This window comes from Bufo gargarizans, chromosome 4 (assembly GCF_014858855.1).
Source record: "Bufo gargarizans isolate SCDJY-AF-19 chromosome 4, ASM1485885v1, whole genome shotgun sequence".
In the NCBI taxonomy this organism is placed as follows: domain Eukaryota; kingdom Metazoa; phylum Chordata; class Amphibia; order Anura; family Bufonidae; genus Bufo; species Bufo gargarizans.
Window position 1 is genome coordinate 110,160,361 of NC_058083.1, and position 17,841 is coordinate 110,178,201.

At 43.5% G+C, this 17,841-nt stretch overlaps 1 protein-coding gene across 1 annotated transcript in view; it reads right to left on the minus strand.

Moving 5' to 3' along the window:
* LOC122934095 (high density lipoprotein binding protein) overlaps window positions 1–17,841 on the minus strand; it is a 46,466-nt gene that overhangs the window by 21,367 nt on the left and 7,258 nt on the right. The window contains exons 2-5 of the mRNA XM_044289271.1: window positions 5,048–5,114; window positions 3,790–3,890; window positions 3,554–3,708; window positions 3,103–3,318 (exon numbers count right to left, since the gene is read on the minus strand). Of these exons, the coding sequence (XP_044145206.1) occupies window positions 3,103–3,318; window positions 3,554–3,708; window positions 3,790–3,865 (447 nt within the window). The 5' untranslated portion in view covers window positions 3,866–3,890; window positions 5,048–5,114. The remainder of the gene's footprint in view (window positions 1–3,102; window positions 3,319–3,553; window positions 3,709–3,789; window positions 3,891–5,047; window positions 5,115–17,841) is intronic.

Sequence of the window (17,841 nt, forward strand, 5' to 3'; positions counted from 1 at the left end):
TCATGCGCTTCTTCTGGCCACTGACGTAGTCACGTCCCACAGGTGCTAATTTTATGTGCTGCTCTGCACCATTATCATGATAATCAAATAATATACTGATTTATCGCAATGCAGCATGTGTATTAACATATGTGTCTCTCGCATTAAAAACAAGCAACAGTAATCAAACAAGCGCTACCCTAGATGTTCATTATTTTTGGAGGGAAACACCAAGGTCATTCTTATCATTTAAGTCTAATGACCTAAGGCTTTTCTTCAGATAACCCATCTCTCTTTGTAACAGGCGGTGCCCGTCACCACCTTGTGGAGGAGGGGGTACATACTGAATACCTGAAAAACTTAGTTTAATAAATCACAAAGGAAGCGCATGGGGGAAACAATCTTGGACATCATCTACCAGATTTTATTGAGTTCAAATGTTCTCTAAACCTTTCATATATGCATCTAATGGTTTTGCCCACATAAAAACGTCCGCATTGACACATTACCAGATGTACAATGTATGTACTTCTACAAGTTATGAAGCGATCAACTATGGTATATACCCCCGAAAAGCAGGATTTTATTTTCAGCATTATACCTACAGAACGCACAGTTACCACATTTAAAATTTCCTTTTGTTCTTCTGCTAAATAATTGTGGAGCCCCAGTTATGGGTCTTCAACACTGAAAGCCAGATATCCCTCAAAGGAAGGAAAACCGAGCAAAGTGGTGTCCCCATTACAGAGATCACCAAATCCACCATATTAAGTGGCCCCTATCTCAAGATCCCACTCTTTTACAAGCTTTAAGGATGTGACGGGGAAGACCCAAGCCAGTAATCCATCCACAGACAGCTGTTTCGGGGTGTTGCCCATCAGTGTGGAGTAGGATTCTGGCTAACCGGGAGCAATGCCTTGGAGACTACTCAAACAAAACAATGGCAGATCTTAGGGAGACCAGCTACAGAAAACACTTTGGATTGCTGTGTCGAGACTCCTAAATGAGGCTCCACAGTGTTTTCTGTAGCTGGTCTCCCTAAGATCAGCCATTGTTTTCTTTTGGTCTATCTTGTAGCCAATTTTTGTTCTTTTTTCTACATATCTACTCCTGACCAGCATATGTTTTATGGTCCGAGTTCTTCTGAATGTTATCAGTCTATTTTTAGTGAACTCTAAAGGTACTATCCCTTTTCAAGATATCCCAATTACTTTGTATTATTTTACGTATATTTTCTGCCATTGGGCTGTATCTAAAAGGAAAGGAAAATCTTTTTTGGTCTTCCCCATTATTCCCTTTTCTTTTGTTATTCCCCTTTAACAAATCTTGTTTTCTCCATAGCTAATTATTATTATTTTTTTCGGGTACCTTCTCTCTAACAGTCTTTCCTTTAGTGCTAAGGCTTGTGTTTCGTTACCCATTTTTGTGCTATTTATTCTTCTTATCCTAATAAGTTGGCCATAGGGAACAGATTTTTTTTTTACACTCATAGGATGAAAACTGTCGTGGTGCAGCAAGGAGTTGGTCGCCGTGGGCTTACGATAGCCCTCAGTGACCAAACTCATCGCCTCTCACCACGACAGCCACATCCAGAAACTGAAGTCTGCCATAATTATAGGTGAACTTCATATTCATAGCGTTCTTTTCGTTTAAATAGGTTACAAACTCAGCACATTGTACCTCATTTCCTGACCACACTCCAAAATCATCATCGACCCATCTCAAATATGTTTTTATAGGACACAAGAATTAAATTATCCACCTAAAAAAATATAAACCTGTCCTCAAACCTTGCCAGATTGATAAAAAAAAAATCTAATTTTTATTTTATTTTTATTTATTTTCGCAAAAGTGCATGACACGGTGTCCCCATGGCCGTGCAGTGTTTGTTTATACCATTGTTCTCTAAATTTAAATTCATTAGCAAGGATAAATTCTAAACCTTCAATAAACTGACAAAACAAAATCTTTCCAGTGTTGCCCAGAACATCCATCACTGCCGTAATCCCTGCTCTGTGCGGTATGAGAGTATAGAGATTTTCTACATCAATCAAACTATACTCCCCCTGCCACTAAAATTCCTTCAGTGCCAAAAGGAAGTCGTTAGTGTCTTTCACATATGCAGGGGCATTTTTTAACACTGGTCTCAATAACCAGTCAATATATTTCGACAAAGGTTCAGATGTCATGTCAAATCGCATGGCTGAAAAAATTAATACCCCAATTTCCCACTAAGCCTTTGTGGTATTTTCTACCCAAGATACATAAGTCACCGAGCCGACCCCCTGGCCGCCCTATAGTGTCTGGGATCAGCTCGGCAACTGAACCCTTGTCTAAATATATTAACTGGTTATTGACTGTCCGCATAAAAAAATATAACCTGTCCAATTCTTGTCCATTTTGCGGACAAGAATAGGCAGTTATATCAATGGCCGTCCGTTCCGTAATTTGCGGAACGCACACCATCCGTGTCTTGCGGATCTGCAATTTTCAGACTGCAAAACACACAACGGTCGTGTGCATGAGGCCTTACATTTGCCAATTACCAGGAAGGTGCGCTTCTATGAACGGTCATTCACGAAAATCTGCCTAAGGGTCCATTAAACACGTCCTTGGTGTATTGCAGATCCGCAATACACCCGACCGATACCCCCCATAGAACTGCCTATTTTTGTCTGCAATTGCGGACAATATGACATGTTCTATTTTTTTGGCAGAGCCGCGGCCCGGAGAATGAATGGGTCCGCACCTGTTCCCAATATTGCGGAACGGATGCGGACCCGTGAATGGACCCTAAGTGGGCCCTACATAAAACAAGCAACAGATAAATGCTCTAAGCAATCTGACAAAACTAGGATCTTCATAACAAGAACTCCCATCCTTCGATACAGAACACGTGGGAAACATCAGATCTCCTGACATTAGATACTGGCAGAAAAATCTGTTGATCTACACAACATTAAAGTGTCCCAAAAGATGTGTTAAATTGATCTTCAGAGGATTTCAAATTGCATCAGGTCCAGAAATACTACTTATTCCCGCTGTAGTTTTCCCCTTCGAGACTACACATCCAACTGCCTCAGAGGACTCCAAATTAACCTGGATGACATGACAGCATCTTACCTGAGTCTGCAGCCGTGTCACTATCTCTTTTCTTGCTTTCATTACAGAATCAAGCTTTCCAGAAACCATGATAGACAAGCCTTGATCTTTGGCCAGGGAAAGCTCCAGCTGAGCCCCAGTCTTCTGCATGATGTCTAAGCAAATCTTGGCCTGCTCGCCCTCCCCAAACTGAGCCATGTCCTTGTACCTACGTTCTTCCAGAGGGACATGGAACACCTATAGAAAGAAATCACTACGTGAACACGGGAATGCTTTCACAAAGGTAGTGGAATTGCCTGTAACTAGTGCCATTTGATATAACAAATATTGATCATTCTTGTGATATTTGCTCAAGAGCCTCGTCATATAGATCATTGTACAAAGGCATGTACTGCTGATAAACAATCACTAATGTCAACATAAAAGATGTGATCAGCTGATCCATGGACATGTTTTACATGGGGCAACCAACCTGAGTGATAACGGAAGACTTGATAGGCCGAATTTTGCTCCATGCACCTGCAGGCTCAGAAGGTGTCTCGCTGCCAACAGCCTTTTCCGGGAGGGGTGGGAATGCATCTTTGTAAGTGGGGGGATCACTTTCCTCCTCAGATCCAATCGCTGCCACTGTAAGAAGAAATCTAAATGTTTGAGTATTGAACCCACAGCAGAAGGAAGGTACATGGAACAGATCGAAACAGCACTGACCTCTGACCGATTGTTGGGTCAGCCCACTGCGATGTTCATCGAAGCTTTCCTGGGTAAGAACCGCCACCGAGCTCATTGTCCCACGCAAATCCGTGTAACCACTGCAACAATCAAGTCATTTTGTAACTTTACAATGGATTTTCTAAAGTGATTAAAGCTCTGAAATGCCAAAAGATAATCTGTGCCACAAATCTCAAATGGGGCAGTGTTTGACTGACTCTATACAAACTCCTCCTAGCCAGAGTCTTGAAGCTGGGAAAAGAGGGGACTGGGTTCCCCTGATGGGGCGATCGGCAGGGGCCCCAGCAGTCGGACCTCCAATGATCCCAACATCTATACATTGATTAGACAAGATACTTCTGGCCGGAATACTCTAGTGAATCAAAATGAAACCACCACGTGAGGGGAATTCCTGCATTGAGGAAGTAGAGAGGTTATATCCTAATACGACGACTTGACAAACCAGATACAGAGGCTTTTTTTTTGTGGCAATTAAAATTAGTCGAAAGCTATATACTTACAACAGGTGAAAGACAAGTTAGCTTGATATAAAGGTGTGGTTATGAAAGTGAGCAGCCATTCAGAAACACAGCAACTTCCGCTATGGCACACTTGGCCAAGCCACGCATTACATGAAATGGCTGCCATGCAACACTACAATGCCCCAACATTTCTTGCTGCAAGAAACTGTATGGCCAACAGCAGCTTCTGCCAATGGAACAGGCTAAAATGACTTCTGCAGCGCTTCTCTCTCTTTGTTCTAGTGATTGGTGGTGGTCCCAGCACTCAGACCCCCATCAATCAAAATCTGATATGTTGCTATGACATACCAAAATCATTTTAAAAGCTCAGTAACACTAAAGGAGGCCATTTATTAAGAATGGAGTTTTAGATTTCTTAATAAAGCTCCATCTCTGGCGGTGGATCGCTGATGTTATAAAGATGCGCGGGCCTCTCCATAACTTTGGCGCACTCAGCGTCCGTTCTAAATGCAAGACAACTTTTTCTATGCCTGAAACACACCCATGCCGCAGATTGCAGCACAACTAACCGTTGCGTCTGGGCATGAAATATGCTTTAGGTGTATTTCAGGTAAATAAATGACCTTCTAAGTCTGTAGTTAAATAACAAATATTAATAGAACAAAATAAGAGCATTTCACAGAGACCCTGATACCTCACTATAAATGCATGATTAACGGAATAACGAAGAAAAAAGAAAGAAAAGAAAAATTATACAAATACAATTAGAAGCTTACCAGCTAAAGGGTCAAAAGCCAGAAAGTCCGTCCGGTGAGCTGAACGCTTTTTTCAGCCTGCCAGCTTCTGTAAGAGAAAAAAAATATTTAAAAATCAGTAACTGTACAGACTTGGTCTGCAGACATCAGCATCAAACCTAAGAAAATGCAAAGTAACTTAAGAGAATTTTACTTTAATGCACTTTTTTATATACACCATGCCAAGATTCCAAAACTACACTCCAAAGATCACATATGAGACTCTTACAACTGGTCCAAATTGCTACAGCTTCTAAGACAGGACTCAAGTCACTGAGGCACATCTAGAGGGCCTGATGCAAACCGTGACCTGGAAACACCTGCACCAACTAGCAGAATGGCTTAAAGGACAAATGTTGCACAAGACAAAATAATTAACATTTCAGCAATGAACAAAACAGACCGGTCCAACAACTACACGGAACATGAAAGACCAGAACGGTCGTCACTCATATGGAAACATTACTATGGCAATCTGCAAGAAGCAGCAAACAGTCCCATTTCCTGAAGCAACATTTCCTGGTCTACAGCAGGAAAACACGACGGTGACCTCAATGTAAAGGAGTGATCATTGCAAGGTTTCCTGTATGATTCAGCATCTACCTTGTCCCATCACTAACCGGAAAACCAGTGACGGCGTCGGATCTGAACGGTCCCAGGCTGGCCAAGGACGAACCCAGTGCTATACCCATCCCAGGATAAAGCCTTCATTTCATACACTTGGGAAAATCTTGAGGATAGGTTCACACCATGGGTTTTCTGCATTGGATTCAGCACAGATTCTATACTGAATAACATGCCGAATCTGCTCCGAAACGGTCTCCTATTGTTTTCAATGGGAGACTGCAATGCAGTTCAGATTTTTAACGTGTGGTTTTCCAGACTGCGCCAAGAACGTACATGCCTGTTCATGGTGTGGTTACTGCACAGACACCTTAGAAAGCTGCGGCAGGAGCAGGTTTACGGATTAGATACATTCAATAGAGCTAAACCGAAAGCAGGACTGCAGCATTCAAGATGTATATTAAAAAACGTGGCAGAAACTGCAGCAGTTTTTGCAATGCGATAGTCGAAATTAATTGTGTAAACCTATCCTCAAAAGGAAAGCTTGTGCACCCTTATGTTAATACCAGCTATGTAGTAAATTACCGTACCTCTTTCCTTGTACAGACTGATGCCGTCTCTTTACCGCTATTGCCACAGGTAGCAAAACCACCGCAGAACTGTGTGCAGGAAATCTGCACCACATACAGTGGAGCATTAAAATGCCTTCCACTCTGCAACCATATTTTCTGTACACAGCTCTGTAGGAAAACTCTGCATCATCTCTGCTACACTGCTAAAAGTGTCTGCAATGAAGTCCACATAATTTGACATGTGGTCCAGATTTTAAATCCACAGCTTATTTTGCTGATTTTTCTCTGTGCAACCTGCAGTAATCCGCGGAAAAAAGGAGCGCCGCTGCAGATTTAGCCCCCTGTGAGTGACCATAATGTAAGGGTACCTACACACAATGTGCAATCCATGCGTTTTTCCTCCTGCATGGAAAAACAGTGCAGTACAACACCAGCCAAGTGAACGAGATTAAAACAAATCTCACGCACACTTCGTGGACGTTTTTCGTGCGGAAATTGATGTGCCGTGCAGACTTCCGAATCTGCATCATGTCAATAATGTTTGCCGTTTTAGGTGCAGAATCGCACGTGTGCAGGTACCCTAAAGGTTTATTCACAGCAGAAATGTTTCCAACTTCCCCATACATCGAACGAGGCTTGCAGAGCTCCATGTACTTGCCGCCAACAAATCTACATGTGATCATACCTGAAAGCGGCTTTGTGCATATGATAGACTATGGAAACCAACATATCAGCTGCTCCAAACTTGCTTTATGAAACCGATCAGGCTTTTTCAGACCAAAAGGTAGGCAATTTCCCCAAGAGGGTCTGCAGCAGCCGCAGTGTGCATTATAAGGGATATTGCCTCTCCTAGCATACAACACTTCAGACACACACTGCCTATGGCTTTTCAAAGATCATAAGACGCCTTGTGACTTAGTTAATATCCTATACAATGCACACAATGTGCTCGCTGCTAGCCAGAGCACCATTTCCACAGCTGCTATCTCTGAAAGCAGGAGCTTCCGAGTTGCATCAGATGTGGACAGGCAGCTGGGGTCTGCCCTTCTACTGCCAGAAATGAAGACACAAGGTGAAAGGGTTAATAGGACTTGAATTGATCCATGATCTTGCCGGAGGGCTCAGATTCTAGAAAACAAGCAGGGCGTTTTTTGGTTTTTTTTTAGATACAGATGTGTCTTCAGTCTCATGTGTAGAGTGGAGGTCCCATGGGAAGACCAGGGGGTTCAGCACTCACTGCTCCCTCATGTAACACGCTTCACAGTCACAACTACTACCACCACCGTTCTTTCAGCATCCCTGATAACCAAGGTAACCTTCTGCTATCAAGAGCTGCATGCGACAAGACAAATCCTTGCAGCATCACTGCAGAGCAACCGTCAGTCTTCTTCAGGATTACAGCAACTAGCCGTCTGATGGGGGAAGACTGGTAAAGGGACAATCCTAAGTACCAGTTCTAGTCAATACAAATCCTTGAGCTGTTCTTTAAGCCGTTCCTTTGGGAAAATCTATGTTGGCCGTTACATTACTAGAACTAGTCTCTTCACAGGTTATCACGTACATTTCCTTGAGCCCTGAACAGCATGCAGCCTCAGTTACACAACGGGGAGGTTACGGACATTTGCCATTTACAAGTCATGGAGGACAATCAATGTGAGATCTGGCTTGAACACCAACTTCCAAGACAAAACCTTAACAGAAGTGGACTAATAAAGGGTCACTGAGTTTTAGTAAAACTTTTGATACGTCAAACTTCCCCCCCCCCCCTCAGATCCCCACAACGAGAAGAGGAGAGAAGTGATCCCATATTGTGCTCTCTCCGTGCTGCAGCTTCTCCCTCCTAGTTTTAGTGACCGGTGGGGGTTTCAGCACTCAGACCCCCCCCCCACTGATCAACTTTTTGTCTTTATAGCATACCAAGAATTTAACCAAAAATAAGTGACACTTTCAATAGACAACCTGTAGCTTACACCCACCAAAGCCACAGCAAAAATATAAAGATCGAGGCTGCCTAAGGGTCCATTCACACATCCGTGCTGTATTGCGGATCCGCAATACACCCGGCCAGCACCCCCATAGAACTGCCTATTCTTGTCCGCAATAGCGGACAGGAATGGGACATGTTCTATTTTTTTTTCTGGAGCTGCGGACCAGAATATCGGGGCTGCGCTCCGGAAATGCAGATGCGGACAGCACACTGTGTGCTGTCCGCATCCATTCCTGCCCCATTGAGAATGAATGGGTCAGCACCCGTTTCGGATATTGCAGACCCATTCTACGGACGTGTGAGTGGACCCTTAACAGCCTCAAAAATTAAAACTCTTCAAGTGCATATGCTGAATATATCTGTAGGCCCCCATTCACCAGATGGAAGCTTACGTGTCCTGACATCCATCAATCTAGTATTTGTCCGCATAAGTTCTATAAACTGTATAACAAACCAAAGCAGACTGAGCTTCCTATAGTGGGTCACCGCAAAAAAAAAAAAAACACACACACACACACACACACCACAAGTATAACCCATTCTTTTTTGTAATGTGTAGAGGAAGTAATACATTTTTGTAATATACTTCGATTGATAAAATTGTACATTTCTATTAGAAAAATAGCTGTTGAAGCGGTCCCTTTTGAGTCTTAGCAACGCTCCTCTGTCTTCTGTTTACATAACAGTCAGTGTTAGCAAGTCTCCACAGTTATGTATACAGAAGACAGGAGCGTTGCTAAGACTCAAAAGGGACCGCTTAAAGAGCTATTTTTCTAATAGAAATATACTTTTAATTGATAAAATTGTACATTACAAAAATGGTCAGTATCCCTTCCTCTACACATTACAAAAACTAAATGAATGACAGTTGCACTTTAAATATACCAATTGGAATTTAAAATGCCCCAAGGATGCGCCCTAGCAGCCTTCTGCACCCTAACTCTTCTGTGCTACTTCCCCTTCACCTGGGTACCTGATCTCATCAACTGAGCGGAGCCAACCAGTGAAGTATGTCACCGTATGGTTATATAGTGGAATATGTTGTAGGCCTCCACTGGAGCTATACAAGTGGTGTTACACTGGGGGCACTGTACATAGGCTGTTTGCCTTAAAATAACCTGACATTAGTCAATCTGTGCATATATATGTACCAAAGGCTAATCTGTGCTGCAGGGCAGTAATTATGCTGGGTGGAGGATACCTAAAGGATATTCTCCATCTAAAGAAATCTAGTTTTCCCCTGAGTGACAGACATGTGAGATAGTCCCACAGGCCACTAACCGCTTACATTTCACATGAAGTCATTGTGATCGGTGGAGATCCCAGTGGTAGGACCCCCACCATTCTAACCATTATCCCCCCTCAAATACCAGACAGCATGTACCAGCAACATTCTGGACACGATGACAGAACGCAGTGGCCCCATTCTACACAATGGGGTTAATTAGGTGCCTGATACAGCACTGCCACCATTTTAATTGATCTCTTGCAACAGAGCAGAATGGAAATTGAAAATGTAGATTTGAAACTAGCTTTAGTGTTTACAGTATTTAGATTTTAAATTTCCCCCCATCCACCCTGTGGTACCAGTGACAAAATATTTAATATTTTAATTTTTACTGTCTTTATTAACAAAAAATAGGAATACAACATCATACACTTATGTTGTCGTACCCTCGAGGTCGAATACATAATCTGTGCTGCTCCACACTTGGTCAAATTTTTATGGTTTGTTGTGATGTTTATATATTAGTACTATGTAGGGTAAGATCCGATTTATTTGTAATTTCCACATCGTCAGGGTCGCTGTACCATCTCAGCACTATATACCTATGTGCCCCGAACAGGGATTTCCTTAGGTATAATGTGTGATAATTGGGATCACCATGCGACAATATTCCTAACAGGCAGGCCTCGGGAGTATAAGGCACCCAAACTGGCAGTAGTGAGGAGAGAAGGTCCGTTACCTCCCTCCAGAATGTGGCTATCTCCTGTTCCCCACACCTCGGACATGCTGTACCCATTCTGTACATCCTAGTTGGTGTTAGATATGATTGATGAATGATAAAATTTAATTTTTTTATTATTCATGGCAGGTGATGCTTGGAAATGCGATTCTAATAAATCCGTTAGATTTTCATTTGTAAGTGTGGGCATCTTTCTTTTCTATTTGTCAATTACTTCTATTTTACAATTACTTTAACTAAATGCGAATACACTGCCGATACTAATCCTTTGGGGCCCTGGGGTTTGACGACTCCCATGAGTGGATATTTGGATACTCTGGTACTGTTGTGTAGGAACTTGCTCTGTACTGCAGCCCTGAGTTGTAGGCATGAGAAGAAGTGGATATGTGGTATTTCATATTTTATAGTCAAGGCCTCAAATATCATTATTCCTTGATCGTAGCCATAACCCAGGCAGGGTCCTAGCTCCCGTCGATTTCCATTTGTCTGCTCCCATTACTCCCTGCATAGTTGGTATGGCTTGGTTATCCCACAAAGGTATGTCCGAGACTACGTCCGTAAATTTGGCTAGCGATTTAGCCTCTTTCCAAACCCTCTGAGCTAATCTGTAGTGGCAGCACTGGCTTTTGGAATTTAGCTGACCCCTCTAATATTGCTCTTAGGGCATTACATTTAGGGCTCATGCACACGACCATATGCCCTCCAAGACATGCAGTCCCTGAGCGGGCCATATGTCCCAGAGTGGCATACATCATGCGCACAGGAGTGCACAGCATCATAGGTTAATATCATGAGTGCAGGACAATAGTCCCATGGGTGGCCTGATGCGCACAGTATCATAGTAACCTATGATGCTGTGCGCTCCCATGCACACGATGTATGCCGCTCTGGGACATATGGCCCGCTCAGGGACAGTATGTCTCATAGGGCATACGGTCATGTGCATGAGCCCATAGGTTTTTAGGAAATATTCTGATATGGGAAGATCCTCTGTTGTGAACCAGGTATGAATGAGCCATACCTCTACTTTTGGACTCCTTAACGTATCTAGACTGAGTTTAGCTTGGGATCTACCCCATATAAATATCCTAGTTATGGCATCTAGTTCTTTGAAAATTGATTTGGGTATATGCATCTCAGAGTGCTGAGCAGCATACAGCACTTTTGGGAGTATAATCATTTTCACTAGGTAACAGTTTCCAGTTTTAAAATTTATTCCGGATATGCTCAATTACTGGAAGTATACTAAGTGACAGTGCCTGGGAGTGTCGCTTGGTGATACGGACACCTAGGTATTTGAAGGAGTCTACCACTTTCAGCTGAGAAACTTGAGGGTCCACTCTATTCTGCCCTGCCCAGCGGCATGTATAGCGATTTCTCCCAATTAATTCTCAGGACTGAGTAATTCCCAAATTTGTCTATCAGGTTCACCGCATTGAGAGACGAGTCAGGTGATAACAGAATCATGTCAGCGTATAATCCTATACGAACCTCCCTCTCCCCCATGGTTGCGGTTATATTACTACTGCTCCTCACCTTAATAGACAAGGTTTCAGTTGCCAGGGCAAATAAGGGGCAGCCCTGTCTCGTGCCTCTATGAAGGGGGAAGCTGTCTGACAGTTCTCTGTTGACCAATAGCTTACTAGGTCGGATTGTTGTACAGGACGTTGACCCATCTGAGGAACTGCAGTCCAAATACATAACTTCTAAGAGAGCCAATCATATCGCCATTCTATGGAATCGAATGCTTTGGTTGCGTCCAGTGAGGCTAGTGCCCAGTCTGCGTTCATAGAATGTCCTAGCTGTGTCACCACCTGTACCCTTATGTTTTCTGTAGTGGATTTCCCTCATGAAGCCTGTCTGGTCCTCGTGAACCAATGAGAGGATTACACGGTTAAGGCAAGTGGCCAAAATTCTGGTTAGGATTTTATAATCCACGTTTTGTAGTGCTATGGGTCTAATAGGATCCGCAGTCCAGAGGATCGTTGTCCGGTTTGAGTAGAAGTACTACTGTGGCTTCCCCAAGTGATTCCGGTAGGTGCCCCGTCTCCAAAGCAGAGTTGAAAGTGGTCAGCAGTTGGGGAGCTAGCACCTCCAAATACCTAGCATAAACCTCTTTGGGGAGCCCGTCTGTGCCTGGGGATTTCCCATTGTTCAGATATGCTGTAGCCTGCAGTACCTCCTGCAAGCATATAGGTTGATCTAATTGAGTACTTTGAGATGTAGTGAGTTTGGGGAAGGAAATCTCTTCTAGATATGTGGCTCTCGGTTTCAGAAACCATTATATTGGATCTGTACAAGTCACTATAGAAGTGTGTGAAGGTATGAGGAACGGTTTCTCGGGTCCCAAGTGGTCTCTAATTGCTAAAATCACTGTAGATGGAGAGTCATGTCTGATCAACTGGACCAGTAGCTTAGCGGATTGATTTCCCAACTCAAAGACAGTTTCATGAAGAACAGTTTCCTATCAGCTTTAAGTATTGTTAGACATTGTCATCCCGCCTGCAGCCATTAATTTCTGTTAGTGTCAGATGGGTGATCAATATATTGTTGTTCACTGGGACTCCAGCTCTGATCTTCTAGTATCTCTTAGGGCTCTTTCACACTTGCGTTCTTTTCTTCCGGCACAGAGTTCCGTCGTCGGGGCTCTATGCCGGAAGAATCCTGATCAGGATTATCCCAATGCTTTCTGAATGGAGTGAAATCCGTTCAGGATGCATCAGGATGTCTTCAGTTCAGGACCAGAACGTTTTTTGGCCAGAGAAAATACTGCAGCATGCTGCGCTTTTTGCTCCGGCCAAAAATCCTGAACACTTGCCGCAAGGCCGGATCCGGCATGAATGCCCATTGAAAGGCATTGATCCGGACTTAAGCTAAACATCGTTTCGGCGCATTGCCGGATCCGACGTTTAGCTTTTTCTGAATGGTTACCATGGCTGCTGGGACACTAAAGTCCTGGCAGCCATGGTAAAGTGTAGTGGGGAGCGGGGGAGCAGTATACTTACCGTCCGTGCGGCTCCCGGGGCGCTCCAGAGTGACGTCAGGGCGCCCCACGCGCATGGATGACGTGATCACATGGCATGTCATCCATGCGCGTGGGGCGCCCTGACATCATTCTGGAGCACCCCGGGAGCCGCACGGACTGTAAGTATACCGCTCCCCACTACTACTATGGCAACCAGGACTTTAATAGTGTCCTGGATGCCATAGTAACACTGAACGCATTTTGAAGACGCTTTCAGTTCACTTGCGTTTTTCCGGATCCGGCGTGTAATTCCGGCAAGTGGAGTACACGCCGGATCCGGACAACGCAAGTGTGAAAGAGGCCTTAATGTAGGAAATATTAGAATGCAGTGCCCCACGCAGAAATGCTTTTGGAGTGTCCCATACCAGTCCAATATTGGATTCACTTTTGTGTGTTTTAAGGAACTCCTGTGTGTGTGTATATATATATATTTGATATGATATCCCATCTGAGGGGACACTGCAAATTAGTGTGCCAAGTATATTATGGACCTCAAGTTTAACATTGCTGAATCATCACCTAGTATATAGTCTATCCTGGTTAGGGAGTTGTGACTGCTGCTGTGACATGAGTATACTCTAGACCTCCAGAGATCAAGCCATCTAAACTGTTAGGCCCCTTTCACACGGGCGAGTTTTCCGCGTGGGTGCAATGCACGAGTTGAACGCATTGTACCCGCACTGAATCCGGACCCATTCATTACTATGGGGCTGTGCACATGAGTGGCATTTTTCACGCAACACAGGCCCCATAGAAGTGAATGGGGCTGCGTGAAAATCGCAAGCAACCGCAAGCATGTGCGGATGCAGTGCAATTTTCATGCACGTTTGCTAGGAGACGATCGGGATGGGCACCCGATCTTTATTATTTTCCCTTATAACATGGTTATAAGAGAAAATAGCATTCTGAATACAGAATGCATAGTACAATAGGGCTGGAGGGGTAAAAAATAAAAATATAATTTAACTCCCCTTAATCCACTTGTCCGAGCAGCCGGCATCTCTTCTGTCTTCATCTGTGAGGAATAAGACCTTTGATGATGTCACTACGTTCAAGGTGATGGATCATGTGATGGACCATGTGATGAACGTAGTGATGTCAAAGGTCCTATTCCTCACGGATGAAGACAGAAGTGATGCCGGCTGCGCGAACAAGTGGATTAAGGGGAGTTAAATTTTTTAAGATTTTTTTTAACCCCTCCAGCCCTATTGTACTATGCATTCTGTATTCAGACTGCTATTATTTTCCCTTATAACCATGTTATAAAAGGGAAAATACAATCTACACAACCTTGAACTTCTGTGAAGAAGTTCAGGTCTGGGTACCACATTCAGTTTTATCACGCGCGTGCAAAACTCCCACACGATAAAAACTGAACGGAACGCAGTCGCAGTCAAAACTGACTCCAATTGCGTACCTACTCGCGCGGGTTTGCCGCAATGCACCGGGACGCATCCGGACACGCTCGTGTGAAAGAGGCCTTAAGAATCTGCAAAGATGTGAGGGATTCCCTGTATTGGGTTGACTTGCCACATCATTAAGGTGATCCAGCGAGAAATCTAACATCATATTTAAGTCTCCCACGCATTTTATTTTGGCATGTGGATATGTAGCTGCAAAGGTGACCGCTAAATGTAACATCTGCATGGATCCAGGGGGAGGATTATAAACACCTAGTAAAACAATGTACATTGTCAATAAGAGCATGTATAAAGACATATCTGCCTTCCGTATCAATAGCTAGCTCTTTTGCCTCCCATCTTAGCTGTTTATGTACTAATAGGGACACCCCCCTTGAGGAGGGGTGATAGGAGTGTGCAGACCACTGCACCCACGGTTTCTTTAGCCCCAGAGATGTATTAGGTGCGAGGTGTGTCTCTTGAAGACACAGTATATGCGGGCTGGCATTTCTTATAAAAGTATGCACCATTGACCTTTTTGTGGAGTGCCTAATCCCCTGACATTCCATGAAAGAATTTTCAACTCAGCCATGGAATTTCGGGCCTGTAGGTAATCTCAGGAGTTGAGCATACTTCAATGGCTATAGTAATTCTGAGCAGGTTTGTTTGGTTAACCATAAAACATGCCAACAGTAGCAACTAGACGAAGAAAACGTAGTCTTAAAAACGTAATACTTGTAATTTAGGTGTTGTGTCTGGTGTAGCTGCCCACATTCCAGACTCTGGGCCAGTAAAACCAGGATACCTCTGCCTTTGGCGAGTTTGACAGAGGCATGCCAGCTACAACAACTGCTATAATTTTCTATCCAAGCATAAAATTATAGTGAATGTGGCCCCAACTCCTTAAATGAAACCTATATAGGCCTAGACCAGAAGCTATACAGAATGTTTGATGCATATCAACTTAGCCTAGCCAGTCTGCTGGCATCATCTGGTGGCCTTCTGCAGATGGTTGCAGGGACTTCATTGTCTTGGTGATCTCCATAAGGCTAGCCCCTCATTGACCTATCCAGGAGAGGTAAAGAAGACTGCTCGATTCCAGTCTATTATTCTTAGTTTCGTTGGGTAGCCCATGGAGTAGGGTACGTTGGCTTCTGTCAGCCGCCACTTAACGTCCATGAAGGTGGCACGATTTTTCCACAATTCCATGGAAAAATCTGGGAAAATGGAGACTTTGGTGTTGTCATATTTGATTTCCTGGTGTCTTTTGGCTAGAGCCAAAATCTTATCTATCTATGCAATTGAGAAATCTTGCGAGCATGGGTCAAGGTGGGGCTCCAGGTGGTGACAGCCTTGCTGGTACTCTATGAGCCCTTTCCACTGAAGACCACAGAGAATTCGGCATCCGGGAAAAGCTCTTTTATCCAGTTCTCTATGAACTAGTCCGGTGTACGGCCCTCTGCTTTTTCGGGTAAACCAATCATTCTTATGTTTCTACGAAGCCTGTTTACCAAATCATTCACTTTTTGTCTCCAGAGTTCTGCCTTAGTGTTGAGCTCAGACAAGGACCTGGGAACATTGGCCATGGCATCATCTATACAGGATACACACTCTTCGGTGTGTTGAACTGTCCCACGGGTTGTGCATATCTTGCCGCAGGAGGCCTAGGTCAATTTTGACCTCATCACAGGTCTATGTGCACCACTGCAGCCAGTGACTGGCCTCAGCTGTGTTATGCCATGGAGAAAAGCCAGTCATTGGCTGCAGTGGCACACATGACCCCAATCCATATGGAAGTTTACAGGACAGGGACAAGAAAACTGCTTAAAGGGAGATACTTCACCCGGTCCGTTCTAGGCAACTACAGTATAGTGTTTATTCACAGGCAACGCTGGGTAGGGGATTTAAACAAAATCCTTCACATCCCCTTTCAAGAGTCACTAACGTTTCAACAAACTTTGCATCAATCAATAGAGTGTGTACACACAAGGAATAACCCTTTCTGGCCGTTATGGCACCATGTATCTGGCATTTTTAGCAGTTTCTCTGTATGCTGAATGTCTAGGTTTCCGTTCTCTCAGGCCTGGCGTGTGAAGACCAGCTGCCATCCATTGTACATAGAAAGTAAAGGAGAATCTGCTTTCTAACCTGCTCTTATTCAGAAACAATTACAGGATCAGAGAGGACATTATAGAGAGGTATTGACCTGTATAATTGTGGAGCTTGTTCATCTTGGATGGGATGAAGGCATTTTTCAAAGTGAAAAGTTAGCAAATGGAGGGGGGAGCTAAATAGCTGATAAACTTGAGAACTAGACATTTCTCCTTGATAAGATATATTACACAGTTTCTCGTGGTCACTTGTATTATTGATTACCGTATGTAAAGTTGTGTGAAAAGTGAGGGACAGTTTAAGTGTACTGGATGCCATTCCTTCTCCCTAGAGTTTCCAATTCCGTCTAGCAGGGCACATAACCGATACTGTAGTATTAGAACAGCACTAGACATGAATGGTATTGAATTACTAGAGGATGGAGAAAAATGCAAGAAACATTGCAAATACATTACCCCCAAAGATAAAGCATGATGTATATGTTAAAGCAGATTTCAATTACGCAGCCATAGACTGAGAACCATGGCGTTAGCGTTATATTTAGGAAGCCTCAGTGCCACTCTCACCAAATATATATCACAGACAAGCCAGGCATTTTAAGACGGCAGCAGAATCATCAATAGGACATACAACCTGTAAGGGCTCATGCACACGACAGTATTTTGCGTTCAGTATACTGGCTGTTTTTTTTTAGTTCAGTATGCGGTACATATACTGAACCATTCATTTCAATGGTTCAGCAAAAAATAAAAAATAAACTGATGTCTCCATGTGCATTCTGTTTCAGTATTTCTTTCCCGTGAAAAGATAGAACATGTCCTATTCTTGTCTGCAAATCACTGTGCTTGGCTCCATTCAGGTCAATGGGTCCGCAAAAAAAAAAAAAAAAAGGAACACATACGGAAATGCATCCGTATGTCTTCTGTATCCGTTCCGTTTTTGCGGAACCATCTATTGAAAACGTTATGCCCAGCCCAATTTTTTTCTATGTAATTACTGTATACAGAAAAACAGAAAGGAAACCGACACAACGGAAACAAAAAACGGAACAGCTCCGTAAAAAAAAAAAAAACGGACCACAAAACACTGAAAAAGCCATACGGTCGCGTGCATGAGCCCTAAATCTGTGTCACGCTGCACTGTGGGATA